General features: G+C 38.1%; 1 protein-coding gene across 5 annotated transcripts in view; it reads left to right on the top strand.

The window, feature by feature from the left end:
* The window catches only part of LOC139974767 (unconventional myosin-XVI-like), a 94,267-nt gene that overhangs the window by 40,382 nt on the left and 37,848 nt on the right, over positions 1–16,037 (top strand). For all 5 annotated transcript variants that reach the window (XM_071982174.1, XM_071982175.1, XM_071982176.1 and 2 more), the window contains 5 exons: positions 2,606–2,686; positions 3,128–3,333; positions 5,185–5,284; positions 5,794–5,890; positions 7,561–7,685. In XM_071982174.1, the coding sequence (XP_071838275.1) occupies positions 2,606–2,686; positions 3,128–3,333; positions 5,185–5,284; positions 5,794–5,890; positions 7,561–7,685 (609 nt within the window). The remainder of the gene's footprint in view (positions 1–2,605; positions 2,687–3,127; positions 3,334–5,184; positions 5,285–5,793; positions 5,891–7,560; positions 7,686–16,037) is intronic.

Below are 16,037 nucleotides of genomic sequence, written 5' to 3'. Positions count from 1 at the left end.
ATTAAATGTTTACAGGATGGTCACTGATGTATGTGGTAATCTGCAGGTTATTAAGTATGTTCAGGATGGTCACTGATGTATGTGGTAATCTGCAGGTTATAAAATGTTTACAGGATGGTACCTGATGTATGTGGTAATCTGCAGGTTATTAATAGTTGACAGGATGGTCACTGATGTATGTGGTAATCTGCAGGTTATTAATAGTGTACAGGATGGTCACTGATGTATGTGGTAATCTGCAAGTTATTAATAGTTTACAGGATGGTCACTGATGTTTGTGGTAATCTGCAGGTTATTAATAGTTTACAGGATGGTCACTGATGTATGTGGTAATCTGCAGGTTATTAAGTGTTTTCAGGATGGTCACTGATGTATGTGGTAATCTGCAAGTTATTAATAGTTTACAGGATGGTCACTGATGAATGTGGTAATCTGCAGGTTTAAATAGTTTACAGGATGGTCACTGATGTATGTGGTAATCTGCAGGTTATTAATAGTTTACAGGATGGTCACTGATGTATGTGGTAATCTGCAGGTTATTAAGTGTTTTCAGGATGGTCACTGATGTATGTGGTAATCTGCAGGTTATTAAGTGTTTTCAGGATGGTCCCTGATGTATGTGGTAATCTGCAGGTTGTTAATATTGTACAGGATGGTCACTGATGTATGTGGTAATCTGCAGGTTATTAATATTGTACAGGATGCTCACTGATGTATGTGGTAATCTGCAGGTTATTAATAGTGTACAGGATGGTCACTGATGTATGTGGTAATCTGCAGGTTATTAATAGTTTACAGGATGGTCACTGATGTATGTGGTAATCTGCAGGTTATTAATAGTTTACAGGATGGTCACTGATGTATGTGGTAATCTGCAGGTTATAAAATGTTTACAGGATGGTCCCTGATGTATGTGGTAATCTGCAGGTTATTAATAGTTGACAGGATGGTCACTGATGTATGTGGTAATCTGCAGGTTATTAATAGTGTACAGGATGGTCACTGATGTATGTGGTAATCTGCAAGTTATTAATAGTTTACAGGATGGTCACTGATGTTTGTGGTAATCTGCAGGTTATTAATAGTTTACAGGATGGTCACTGATGTATGTGGTAATCTGCAGGTTATTAATAGTTTACAGGATGGTCACTGATGTATGTGGTAATCTGCAGGTTATAGGATGGTCCCTGATGTATGTGGTAATCTGCAGGTTATTAATAGTTGACAGGATGGTCACTGATGTATGTGGTAATCTGCAGGTTATTAATAGTGTACAGGATGGTCACTGATGTATGTGGTAATCTGCAGGTTATTAATAGTTTACCGGATGGTCACTGATGTATGTGGTAATCTGCAGGTTATTAAATGTTTACAGGATGGTCACTGATGTATGTGGTAATCTGCAGGTTATTAATAGTTTACAGGATGGTCACTGATGTATGTGGTAATCTGCAGGTTATTAATAGTTTGCAGGATGGTCACTGATGTATGTGGTAATCTGCAGGTTATTAATAATTTACAGGATGGTCACTGATGTATGTGGTAATCTGCAGGTTATTAATAGTTTACAGGATGGTCACTGATGTATGTGGTAATCTGCAGGTTATTAAATGTTTACAGGATGGTCACTGATGTATGTGATAATATGCAGGTTATTAAATGTTTACAGGATGGCCACTCATGTATGTGGTAATCTGCAGGTTATTAATAGTTAACAGGATGGTCACTGATGTTTGTGGTAATCTTCAGGATAATAATAGTTTACATGATGGTCACTGATGTATGTGGTAATCTGCAGGTTATTAAATGTTTACAGGACGGTCACTGATGTATGTGGTAATCTGCAGGTTATTAAATGTTTACAGGATGGTCCCTGATGTATGTGGTAATCTGCAGGTTATTAAATGTTTACAGGACGGTCACTGATGTATGTGGTAATCTGCAGGTTATTAAATGTTTACAGGATGGTCACTGATGTATGTGGTAATCTGCAGGTTATTAAATGTTTACAGGATGATCACTGATGTATGTGGTAATCTGCAGGTTATTAAATGTTTACAGGATGGTCACTGATGTATGTGGTAATATGCAGGTTATTAAATGTTTACAGGATGGCCACTCATGTATGTGGTAATCTGCAGGTTATTAAATGTTTACAGGATGATCACTGATGTATGTGGTAATCTGCAGGTTATTAAATGTTTACAGGATGGTCACTGATGTATGTGGTAATCTGCAGGTTATTAAATGTTTACAGGATGATCACTGATGTATGTGGTAATATGCAGGTTATTAAATGTTTACAGGATGGCCACTCATGTATGTGGTAATCTGCAGGTTATTAAATGTTTACAGGATGATCACTGATGTATGTGGTAATCTGCAGGTTATTAAATGTTTACAGGATGGTCACTGATGTATGTGGTAATATGCAGGTTATTAAATGTTTACAGGATGGCCACTCATGTATGTGGTAATCTGCAGGTTATTAATAGTTAACAGGATGGTCACTGATGTTTGTGGTAATCTTCAGGATATTAATAGTTTACAGGATGGTCACTGATGTTTTTAAATGTTTACGTTCTGCGTGTCTTTTGTTTTTCAGAAAATGGGAAGATCGGTCAAAGGGAAACGAGCAAACAAGGGGAAAGGACCACAGTTGACCACTGTTGCTGATTACTTTAAGGTCTGTTTAAGACTTGAAACTATCTTCAGTTTGATGATGTGTTGACCACCCATTACAATGGATCTACAGTTTTAACCAATGCATTACAATTCGTTAGTTGATAACTCTAGTTGAAATATGTGACACCTTTCACTACATCTGTACTGCATTTCAATTGATTATATCTGGCTTTTTCATGGTATGTTAGTTTTATTATCAGGCATGAGCTTTTTCCGCGAATTCGCGGAATATCCGTGATTTCTGTTCTACCTCGGGGACAAAAACTATTATCCTAACACACTATAGCATACGCAAACTGGAGCCTATACCGCAAGTTTTGCAAATTTCTGTGATTTTTTTTTTTTACCCCAGGCTCATCCCTGTATTATGAATGTCTTGCTCATCATTAGAACTGGCTTTTAATTTAACGTATCTTTTTTCTTCTTTTTCTTTTTTCATCAGAATTCTTTGAGTGAACTCATGGAGAAGATGCAGCGGTCTACTCCACATTTTGTTCGATGCATTAAACCAAACACCGCAAAGTTACCGGACAAGTTCACACCCGAGTATGTGATAGCACAGCTACGTTACACTGGCATAATGGAAACCACAACGATACGCAGGAACGGTTATCCCTTGAGGTTGACGACTGCTGAACTCATCGAAAGGTACGATCAGTGATAACCTGGACCTACCTCCAACCGGGCTACCCCCTACACCCCCCTCCTCCTTGTCCCTTCCACAGTCCCATAAAGTGTCCATGCCTCTCACAAGCATAATAGACATTAAAGGCATTGAATACTCGCCCCAAACCGGCCATCTGAAAAAGTTAACTTTTTGTTGCTTGCAAGTGACGTTTTGTTCGTGTCGCTACAAAATGCAGACAGTAATGAAACTTGATACCTTGTTATCTTGAGCTGGACCTGAATCGCTGTATCGTTTATACACTGTGCTGTGGGTAATGACCGTAGCTGTATGTACTGACTGTACACTAGTGTCTAATTACCGACGGTAGCAAGCTGTGTGTGTATTTTCTGGGATCGATGGTGGTGTCTAACAATTCTGTTACACCTCATTCGAAACTAGGTCAGATTGCCGGCATGAGACGTTTCTTTTTGCGCGAGTCTTCACACCCTTTAAAACAATGTACAGGACTGGATGTCCTCTCTGCTTAACAACTGATGCACTAATTGGAAGGTACTCTCATTAATACGCTATATCTATATGTTGTTGTCCTCTGAATCAACCTTGCTCCCTAAACCACCCCCCCCCAACCCCCACAACCTTCCCAGTCGGAGCCTCTCAAAACAATGAAGACCACAACAAGACCTAGCAATGCAGATCCTGCCAGGTTCACCACTGATGAACTAATAGGAAGGAACTCCCATAAATAAACTGGAGCAATTTTCTTTACAACCTAACCCTACCCCCCCCCCCCCCTCCTCTCCCCAAATATATCCCTACATGCCTCTATCTCTGCTGCCAAGTCCCTTTAGTACTAACGATTAATGAACAATAGAGGAATTTTATGCTCTACATTTCGATTCACATTCATGTTGATGTCAGGAAACCATATTTAATAACATTACTCATGCGTCGAGCATTAATGCCACTGTTGCTCATGGATGTATGGGTGTGAGAAACTCACATAGAGGTAAAGGTGACAAAACTGTCCCAGTTAGTTCACAAGCAGAGGGCGAATCCTATAAAAAATCAACTGCACAGAAAGCTGTACTGGAAAGTCGCTTTTAAATGCAGTTGATATTATAGTGTTGCTTCGTCCTGCCAGCCCCGACTACAGATGTCTGTCCTATTGATTTAGTGTAGACGTCTATCCTAAAGAATGGATGTAGGTTATTACCCTGACATTGTTTTTATGTTTGATCCACCTTACGATGAATGGAAAGAGTTGTCTCGGTTACCCATCACTTTCAGTCATGTTATGACGGTACACAATACTGTCTAGATACACAATAGAACTCAAAGTGATGTTTATAGTCATTGACATATTTAGGAAAAATCACCTGTCTCTTTTGCTGAAATATTTTACCAGTAAGCTACTAAGGTCACATCAGCTTTTGCCTTGTTTCGTTTTAATAATGGAAGTTAATGTAAGACAGTTTAAGGTTGAAGGAATTGAAAGTAATTTAACATTTATTCTCTAAAGGGATACAGTAACAGAGCAGCTGAAATCAAAATAAAATAAAACTGTTAGCAAACTGCTTATCCACTAGAGAGCCTGTGTAAAAGTAAGTTGGCCTGATGTTTCGATCCTAGCAGGATCTTCTTCAAAGGCTAAATGACAAGTAACAGTAACAGAAGGGACAAAATCACACACAGAATAAACTGAAACACAAGAATTTTCTTGAATTGTCTTTCTAATTTGCCATAATCAGTCACATATTTCAACTTAGACTTGAGATCTAGTGATTGTCTCTGGTTTTTGACCTCTTCATTTAATCATAAATCTATAGTTGCTTTCAAATTGTCTCAAGTCAAAGTCTTTTTTTTCGCTGCAGGTTCGGTGTTGTGATACAGCTTACTCCTACCAATATTCAAGCACCTTCACCACAGAAATGGAGGGAAGCACTGAGTTACCATAACCTGCAAGGATTTGTGGTAAAATATCACAATTTATGTTGGTTTTTTTCAAGATGATAATTGGGTTTTACAGGAAAAGGCAGAGACATTCTGCTGGAGGGGGGTTAGGGTGGCAAAGGTTTGAATAGCTCTGCAAACTTTTGTTAAATGTTAGGAATAGAGCTACCTAAGGGTCTTACAGCTGCCCCCATTTCCCCCCCACCCCCGACCTCAATTCTCCCAACTACCTGACCTTTTTAATTTGGTAAATTACTCTGATGTTAATCTGCATCATACTGATTGTAACACTACTGATTCTAATTTCACTATCTTGAAGTAGATAAAATGTTAAACTTTTGGGTACTTTGCTCCTGCAGCGCTTCTGAGCAATTTTTTTTTAACTGGATAAATGCGCTTTACAAATTCTTATATTATATTATATTATATTATGAACTTGTCTGGTTAGAGAGCATATAGCTCATGCATTTCATTTTACATTATTCATCATTCTGAATTCTGTTTATTATTTCTTCTTCTCTGTGATGCAGATTGGGAAGACCAAGTTTTTCTTCAAGCACTATCACACAGAACAGCTGCAGCAACTCACCTATAATCTCGTGAAGAAAGTCATCATCTGTCAGAAAGGTACATGAGCGACCCTTTTCTGACTTCATTAAAATATTCTAAACAGCCAGACTGCTATGATATAAGTAGCAGGCGATCTGATCCGATTTGGTTACAAAAAGAGCCAGACAGCTGTGACGCAAGTAGTACTTGATTAGCTAAAGTAATGATAGCTGAAACAATTAAAAAATATGATCATGTTAAGCTCCTAGAGCTAAAGTCGGTGGTAAGGTCACAGGGTCAAGGGAATCAAAATTCATCATGCACAAAAACAATGTGACTCAAAAACTTACAGGAAATATATCACTAAACCTATAATAGGTTTCTGCTCCAATGATTGTAACTACTGCTAGCAGGGGTATCAAATATGGGGTTGATAGGGGACACATCCCCTCACTTTCTGAAGGGTGGGGGACACAATATCAAATGTCCCCCAGGTTTAGTGACTGACTCATGTAGGCACCAGGCCTATTAGGCTTATAATGACTTGTGTATCTCATAAAGGAGCTCAAACATTGTGCTGGGAGATTAGTAGTTATCAATGTTTTATTCTTAACTGCTCAACTGCTGAAAAGTAGAACTTTTCAACTGGGTTGAAAAAGGAATTACAGATTTTATTGTAGTGTAAATTAATTGAGGATTCACTTCCATATACCGCTGAGGCTATATGTTAAGCCAACAGATTAGTTTCACATTCAGATGAGCATTCGCTAATCTCTTTTCCAGTATATTGTGTTTTTAATATTTTATTGTATGTTGTATGATCACGGACAAGCAATATAACACTACACTTTAATTGTATTGTGATGAATTGTATTGGTGATGAGCCTGGGTGCTAAGCTCCTAGTTATGTCATTGTAACCTTGTTACTCATGTATACCTCAAATTCTAGTTTAGTAGTTATTTGTGATTAAAAACTATGCCAAGTACAGGGCCATAGCCTGTGGAGGGGGGGGGGGGCAGGGGGAAATTGTCCCCTTGAGAGTTGCATTTCCTAGATGGAAGTAGGCCTACGATAATGTGAACCCCTGGACAGTATGCGCTATTTCAGTCAGATTTAGCAAAATATTCATATCATTTCTTCTGTTAGTCATGAGTCAGTAGTGTGCAACATAAAGATTAAAGGCACGTATTGTAGGACTGGCGTTCAAAATGAACACAGGGTTTACTTTAACCGCTAATCACGTATATGCATGATCCCGAATGTGATGACTGCGTTTGTTTGGTTTTTACGAGTTTTTGTTAGAATAACAATAAACATAGAGTAGCAGTCTAATATGAAAGTATTGCTCATTAGTATAGTTATTATTTCTATATGTTTTATATAGGCCAATCACTTTCATCATTAGCTCTAATGTTATAACTAAGAATATCGAGGCACAGTTCCTATACAGCCCACCCTAAATAGAGACAAACTTGAAGACTTCTAGATGTGAGTCTGCCCCTGGGTCCCCACCGAGGCTTTGCCCCTGGGCCCGTCAGGGGCCCTAATGCGGGCCCCTGGACCCCACCTGATAAAGGCTCTGTGCCAACACCCTCGCAGTGTGGGCTACGTGTGCACTCTTTCAGTTTGATCCATTTTCAGTCATTTATGCCCCTCCCCCCCACCCCACTTTTTAATTGGGATTGATGCCCCTGACTGCTAGAATCAGTCCTCATAACATCACTTCAACTATTCATGTTCTCCACAGTTATCAAAGGATTTCTTGCTCGCAGAAAAATGAAAAAGCATTTCCTCAAAGTTGAGGAAGAAACTACAACTGCTGTGAATCATTTCCTTAGAGATGTTGAACTCAAGATGCTAGCCATTGTAGAGGTGAGGCATATATGTCTGTATTGTGTTGCCTATGTATTTGTTTGGGTTTTGTTTTGGTCTATTTTTGGTATGTTTATAAATTTACATTTAGCTTCCTGCTTATTCTTATATCTGAGTTCAGTATCTACTACGTATTGAGATATTATAATGCTAGATGGGAACATGGTTTCTTCGCTTCTGCTGCCAGATCTCGTGGACATTATCTTTTGAAAGTTTTTGGTCGGTGGGTTACTGTATGGAATTGCTTAATACAAAAAGTGACTTCTATTTTTGTAGCCTAAAACCATTCCAGAGACAAATTAGGAGACATTTTGCCACATATTTTGGTGCATGAAACATCTAAGGTTTACATATAACCTCATGTAAGGTTACTACTTCTTATTGTTCATCGCTGTTTCGCAATAACCAATGTACATGTTTCCAGACCCTTCTATAATGCTCTCACGCATTGCTACTGCAGAGATGAAACAAAGGATGTTATGCATCAGATGTTAAGGGAGCTACTTACACACTTGACCGAGCAATTATGTAATAGACTGTGCTTTGTTTATTTTGAGAACGACACTTCACATCGTTAACCTATTTTAATTCAGTGAGTTAATATTATTATTATATGTATAATTATCAATCTTGGATACTCTATGCCAACCTTTTACCATTGTTAAACTCGGCCCGACCTATTATCAAATGGCACAGTCCAAAAGTATAATGACCGACGACGAATGGGACATGATCCGTGGCTTGCATGCTGGAAAATGAAAATTGTCGTTTTAAAGTGGCGTGCCACATATAAATACCGTTGTGAAATCATAGGAAGGTTCAAAGTTGTCTTTAATGGCATTGAAAAAGTTAACTTTCCGTTGCTTGCAAGCTACAAAATGCAGACAGAAATGAAACGTGATACCTTGTTATCTTTAGCTGGACCTGAGATGTCCATCGCTGTATCATTTGTACACTGTGCTGTGGGTATTGACCGCAGTTGTATGTACTGACTGTACACTAGTGTCTAATTACCGAAGGTAGCAAGCTGTGTGCGTATTTTCTGGGATCGATGGTGGTGTCTAACACTTCTGTTACACCTCATTCAAAACTAGGTCAGATTACCGGCATGAGACGTTTCTCTTTGCGCAAGTCTTCACACCCTTTAAACTTATTTCTGTTTGTTGGGATTGACTTATAGGCAATTATTTTGTCCTTGAGTCTTTTTGTCGTGTTTTTGTCATTTCTTTTGTAACTTATGCTCTCTGTGCAAGAAAATGTCTGTAAAACAACCATACGAATAACTTCCATCTACTGTAGCTGGTAATACCTGTCTAAACTGATACACTGAGCATCAAAGTACAAGCTCATCGATAGTATTGAGATTTTGCAGAGCGTTAATAATAATAATAATAAATTACATTTATATAACGCTTAATACAGCGTTTCAAAGCGCTTTACAAAGTAGGAAAGAGACAAAGGAAACCAAGGGGGGAAAAAAGGAAACTAGGAATCAAACAGAAATGTTTTAGGTTGTCTCTTAAAATACAAAGGGAGGGAGACTCACGAACGTGAAATGGGAGTTTGTTCCAAAGAGAAGGCGCAGCGACAGAAAAGGCACAATCGCCATAACGAGTGCGGGTACGTGGACCAGGAGTTAATTGCAAATGCGCATGATAGGAAGAGCGAAGTGTAACTGTAGTTGACCGACGCAAAGGAGTAAGAAGGTCAGTGATATATTGAGGGGCAAGCCCGTCGATCGCTTTGTAGGTGTGAAGTAGGATCTTAAACTGGATGCGCTGAGAGACGTTGCTGCTATAGTCGTGTTTATGTCAATGTGTGTCAGCGTGTGGTGAACTTGATAGCTTTTGCAGTTAACTGATTTGTACAATATCATCTTGGAAAAAATTCGGTGAGATGTCACTGTCTCGAAACAAATATGGTAACATATTCTGAGACTTCAAGGGATTTGAGAATGGCTTAGAGAGTATAGTCAGTTGATCTTTCATTGTTTAAACACTTCACAGTACAAAAATAAACTTGTGTTAGGTCAACAAAGGACCAGACTGAAACAAAAAGTCCAGTTCAAGCATCTTAAGTGCTGGATTGTGTTTCAAAGTGAAACCTGCATGTAAGCTATCCAAGCATTGTTTACCTCCACTTAACAGTGATAATGAGCACGAGAGGTGTTCTTGGTCAGGTTTAATAAAGGTAGTCACTGAAATACCTTTCGCAATGAACAATTTCTCAGTCAAAAGTTAGTCAAACACGACCCCTTCTTCTTCCTTCTTTCTATTCTAAAAATGTATTGCAATATTATAGTGATAGATAACAGGACCCTGTTTAGGTTTGTGAAGATTAAAAGTGGAATAAACCACATGAATTACATATGTCACACATTGCTGCACCCTGTGCAATCAATAATGGTCAAATTAAGATTCCTCTGTGCCGCCTGTAAACTTAAGATTGCAGGTTAGCAGACTAACAGAACTGGTAATCTTCACTGGTAGAATTTGAAAGGCTATGAATAGAGATATCTTTACTGGACATGTGGTCATAATTATAGTGTTATACTAACCTTCCCCCTCACCCCACTTTTGTGTTATGAAGTTACAATCCAATGAATTTGGACATCAGTCTGGGGTTTAGGGAAAGTCTTCCACAAAAAAATTATGACTGCTGATTACAAAGGTATGGTTGATATTGAGAACAGGCAACATTGATGTAGGTAATGGTAGACCTAAATATGACATTGGGTACTGTAGTGATACCTTTCAAGTAAAGTCACTCTAGAAAGAACCGGGGAATGGCAAAGAGAATGTGATATTGAGAATAGACAGCATTGAGGTAACGGTAGACCTATATGTGACCATAGGTGTAGGAGGCAGGGAGGGGGGGCCGGGGGGGCCAATCAAATATATTTATGAAAATTCGGGCAATATGCTGAGAATTTTTCGGGCACCTACTGAAAGAAAAATAAATTTGAATGTGTTTTTCAATGGTTAAACTAATATCATTATTATTATCATTATTATTGTAACGACCTCCCAAAAATGATAACCAATATGGAAGGGTAATAACACGGCAAACGATTGTATGTAACTGGCATGCGATGTAATAACTGATGCATGCCTATACCAGATGCACTTTAACTCTGCCCGGAAAATTTTGGTTATATTTTTCGGGCAAGTCGTCACTCAAGAAAGAACCAGGGCCACGAAAGACCAAACAAGCCAACGACTGATCCGTTCCCAACTCCAGTCCCCTTGCATCGTGACTGTGACTGTGTGATCATCGTCAGGTGTGTGTCACTGTTCACCCTACAAGAGGAATGTACTGTAATGCTACACATGATGTTCTGGGCCAAAGGGCGAGAAGCGATATTGTAGTAAATTGTTACAGATCTTCAGAAGTTGACTAGGGTTATATGACATATGAAGAGGTCAATATCAATTATGATATACTAAGTGGATATAGCATTGAACACTGTTGATTTTGGAAGTAGACTAAAGAGGAAATCAATTTCTCCGCCCATTTTCCTTGCTTGCTTGTTTTCAATTTCGTTTCTATAAACGAAAAGATTAAAAAAAGATATATAAGATGCATATTTATAAAGCCATAACTAAGCTCGAATAGATGTTTCCCTCCTGTATAGCAGTATTGTACATGCAGTGGTAGAGTAAGGCTGTTAGGGGATATTGGACTGAGTACCAATTTTCTTGCTTCCTTGTTTTCAATTTCGTTTCTTAAACGAAAAGATTAAAAAAAAAAATAAGATGCATATTTATAAAGCCATAAAGCTTGAATAGATGTTTCCCTCCTGTATAGCAGTATTGTACATGCAGTGGTAGAGTTAGGCTGTTAGGGGATATTGGACGGAGAACAATGTTGATATAGGCAAGGGAGTAGGCTAAGAGGATATGACCTAGACCACAAGGAAATTGAAGGGCTGAGCAGGCAAAGCTATGTCACAAAGAAATGAAAGTACATTGGATGATTAGGCTCATTACTGAAATTACTTTCAAAATTGCCGTAGCTTGAAAGTTAATCATTGCCTGTCATCGCCTTAGTTTCTCTCTTTCACATTTCGTTGCTGTTTGTGTCCTCACTGTCTTATATCACTAAACATCACTGTCAGGATCTTATCTCTTTTGGTTCCGTTAAAACTTTCCCAGTGATATTTTTTGTCGAGGTTTGTCGGACTGTCATAGGCAGGACCTACGATTGAAGAGTCTGGGTGAGAGATTTGTGTTTTTCTTGTTCATGCTTAGCTAATGTTTCTTGTCGGTATCATGTTCCAGTATCTGTTTTCATAAGTCAAAGGGAAAGTTGAATTTGTATAGTGTAGTAGTTAAACAGCTCAGCTCTTTCAATACTGTGTCAATTGTTCAACAACAGTTTGCAATACCAGTATAATAATTGTTGAAAATGTTTCATCAAGCGGTGACCACAAATGCATTCTAATTTTTGCTATGAGTGTCACTGTGAACCCCACGTTCTTCTGCTCCTGTAGCAGTCGAGGGAGGTAGATGTCTGCTTGGAATTGTTTCCAATCACCACCATTTGTCTTCAGGTTCTTAACGATAGCAGCTTGTTAATGTCTTTAACAGGGTGTGAGTGCTTACATCATAATGTATACTTTGTTGTTTACATAGACATATTGAGTGTGGGAAATTAATAAAATATGACCATTTCTCCTGAACTTCCAAGCATTATTAGAACAGCGTGTCTTAGTGAACATTGACATTGAAATGCAATTTTTATTATATGTGTAAGATACATTTCAGATTCAAGAGGAGAATGTGAATGAACTATATATATATACACAGTGTTGTTACACTCGGTGCCATTCTCACCCATTGTAGGAATTAGCCAAACATAAAATTTTACTATAAAGGCATTGGCGTGCCATGCTCTGAAAAAGTTAACTTTTCCGTTGCTTGCAAGTGATGTTTTCTGCTTGTCGCTACAAAATGCAGACAGTAATGAAACGTGATACCTTGTTATCTTTAGCTGGACCTGAGATATAGTCCATCGCTGTATCGTTTGCACACTGTGCTGTGGGTATTGCAACTGTATGTACTGACTGTACACAAGTGTCTAATTACGGGAGGTAGCAAGCTGTGTGTGTATTTTCGGGGATCGATGGTGGTGTCTAACACTTCTGTTACACCTCATTCGAATTCGAATTCAGATTACCGGCATTAGACGTTTCTTTTTGCGCATGGTCTTCACACCCTATAATGTATTTAAGTTCCATACCAGCAATGCTGACATTAGGTTCTAACCTCACAGGTTTGGATTTGACAAAATATACAATCGTGGGACACTGATTTTCTTTCTTTGACTTTAATAAACCTGTGCAACTAACCAGTGTTGTAGTCGAGTACTTTTACACGAGTACCAAGTACTTCTGAGTACTTGAGGTTTGTTGTTGTCACGCAGGCAACAACAAGTACAGTTGGATTTTGTTGTAAAATCCGTCCGTCCATCAACAGTGATACAAGTTGACTGCATCTTCCCTCATCTTTGGCACTTTACCCTTTGTTTTCTTCATAAAATATATATTTATAAAAGACTTACTATGATTTATTTCTTATGTATTTCTGTATTCCAAATATCTTATTCGGAGGTTTGACGGTTTGATATAAGACGGTTGAAATAAATCCTTTTGTCTCATGTTGTATTGTGTCTGCGTCCTTGGGGATTGCAAAAAGCATAGATTGCTTCCAATTGTAACAGTCAAATGTATGTGTTTCAGCCATTATTTCTCTATTGTAAATATCAATGAACAGCTAGGTGTGAGCTACTGCAGTATTGCTTGCTCTGGGTTTGTTTCATTCATTTATCTATTTCCAGCAAATGAAATTTTATTTTACAAAATTATCATATACTATAAGTGCATGAAAATAATATTTATATGCTACTGTTATCATTACTTAATATTGTGCATTTATTACATGGAATAAGAGACAAGTGTATGTGTGTTTGTGTGAAGAAAAACTCCCAAATGGTAACTCAGGGCATGGAATGTAGTGAATGCATGACTTATGACATCATAGGAGGGAGGTCACAGGTCATATTTCGATCAATCAAACAAACAAAAAAACAGCCATGAAGTTACTGAACTGCAAATATATGTAAGAGGTGTAGTGTGTAAAACTCCATATAATCCATAATACGCATGTGTGTATGTACAACAATGTACCTCCGGAATGATGACATCATAGTCGTCATATTTCAATACCAGTTTTGGTATGAAATCCACACCGATTGCCTACATGCTTTTGTATTTGTTGATATTTTCATTTCTTGGAATATATATATTTACCCATTTTTCAAACCATTGAACAAGTCAACCTATTTTCTAGTGTGCAAAACATATGTCCTGATGTTAGTCTGTCAGCTTCAATTTCTCACAGCATTTCAACACAAATGGTCATTAATAAGTAATTAATTTATTAATTAGACACTAGTGTGCATTTCATCTAATGGTCTTCAAGGCCATTATCAGGATCGCTTGTACTCTCATAATATCGTTCTGAATACTTACAGGACTAAAACAATCAGTAGACCAGTCGTTTTTCTAACTTTTGCTCAGAGAGGATAAAAAAACAGAAATTTTCCATTATTATGGAAATTGTTCTTGTGGCGTGGCAGGGGACAGCACACAAGGCTCCATAGAAATGAAGCTTAGGCCTAATACAGAACATTTGAAACTTTTGAGAACCAAGCCAAATAACTTTCTTACAACAGGCCATAATAGAAAAGTTACTGTAAAGATGCTGCTAAAATATCACAATATTGTAAATAAGAAAACATGTAAAAATATTCAATAGTTTTTTAATAGGTGGTACAAGATTTCCCCAGCAATCGATAAATGTTGAATGACAGGTTTTGGCACTGGAATAAAGAAAACAAATTCTGTTTATTGGCTGACTCTGCACTAGGACTCTGGCCAGGCGGACAAGCCGCACATATAAAGTGTGTATGTGTGTGTATATGTGTATAGTTTACGTACTTGCTTTGTGATCTAACAACACCATTATAAAGGCTACTGGCCTTGTTCATCAGAGTCGGACTGTTTTGACACCAGCTCAGTGTTGGAACATATTGAGGGAGAGGGGGAATATAACTATACATGTTTGAACCAGGGATAGACAAAACATGAAGATTTCCAGATTTAGATAATGACAAAGAATAAAGAACGGTCCTCGAAGGAACAGACAGAAGTTACGTGTTGTAGGAAGTAGGATAGATAGATAGATAGATTTAGCAGAGAAAAGAAAAAAAAAATCACCAATGGATCGACGGTACTCAAATACCAGTCCTAGTTAATAGTACCGTGCATACAGAGCTACAAATCGACACCCAACCTTCATAGTTTAACATACAGAGGTTATTGTCTTAAACTCCAAAAGTCACAGAGTAGGATTAATATTCGGGATAAATTTTTTCTAATAGGGTTGTGAATGAGTCGAATGGATTGCCTGAGAAATTTGTACTTGCAAGTAGTGTCAATGGGTTTAAGAATGCTTTGGACAAGCACTTTCAACATTGTAGTCAGGTCTGAGTGTTTGTGTCTCCAGTTTTTTTTTCTCTCTATAGGGTCCATGATGAGGACTTGAGTGTCCCTCCTGATCCTTTTTTTCTACTAAACTAAACATACATTTTTGTAGCAGGTGACACTTGTGTTTGCTTCTCTTAAAAAAAAAAAACATGCTAGCATATCAGGTGTGTTACATTCTGGTCAGGGACATAGTTCCCCCTCCCTCCCTCCCCTCGTGATGTCAGGACCTGAAGGCCTGAAGGCAGAAGATCTCATAAATACTTGGATAAAAACATAGCTAAGTAGGCTTGAGTTCTCATATTTGGCATGTATGGTTGTGACATAGATAGGAGTATGCAAGTATAAGAGAAATCAATTACATGTCACTTGACCTATAATTAACTATTTAATTGAGTCACATAGAGGTATCATAGAGCTGTAGTGTGGGTTTACATTATACTTGTCTTACTAGTTAACTAGTCTGTGTGTGTACGCACAACACCATATACCTGTGGAGTTGAAGGAACCCATCAATTACCCATATTATATACCTCCTGAGACTTTTGTCTACCTTCCCCTAAAGTAATGCTCTATATTTAACCCCGGGGTGTGACTCCATTTCCCTTCATTATTCTCTTAAAAATCAAGATAGGAACTATTAACTAAATCGCTCTGTATATATTGTGACACATCAGATGACCCTTAACTGAGAAGAATGATTTTAACTAGTGACCTGGTTTATTGATTGTGCCTTCACAAACAAAAAAGTTGACACACCTTCTTCCTAGTTCCCTCTTCCAATCCACAAATTGACACTGAAATGG

Source organism: Apostichopus japonicus, chromosome 10 (genome assembly GCF_037975245.1).
Source record: "Apostichopus japonicus isolate 1M-3 chromosome 10, ASM3797524v1, whole genome shotgun sequence".
NCBI classification, from domain to species: domain Eukaryota; kingdom Metazoa; phylum Echinodermata; class Holothuroidea; order Aspidochirotida; family Stichopodidae; genus Apostichopus; species Apostichopus japonicus.
Note: the sequence above shows the minus strand (reverse complement) of the source record. Positions and strands in the feature narration are given on the sequence as shown.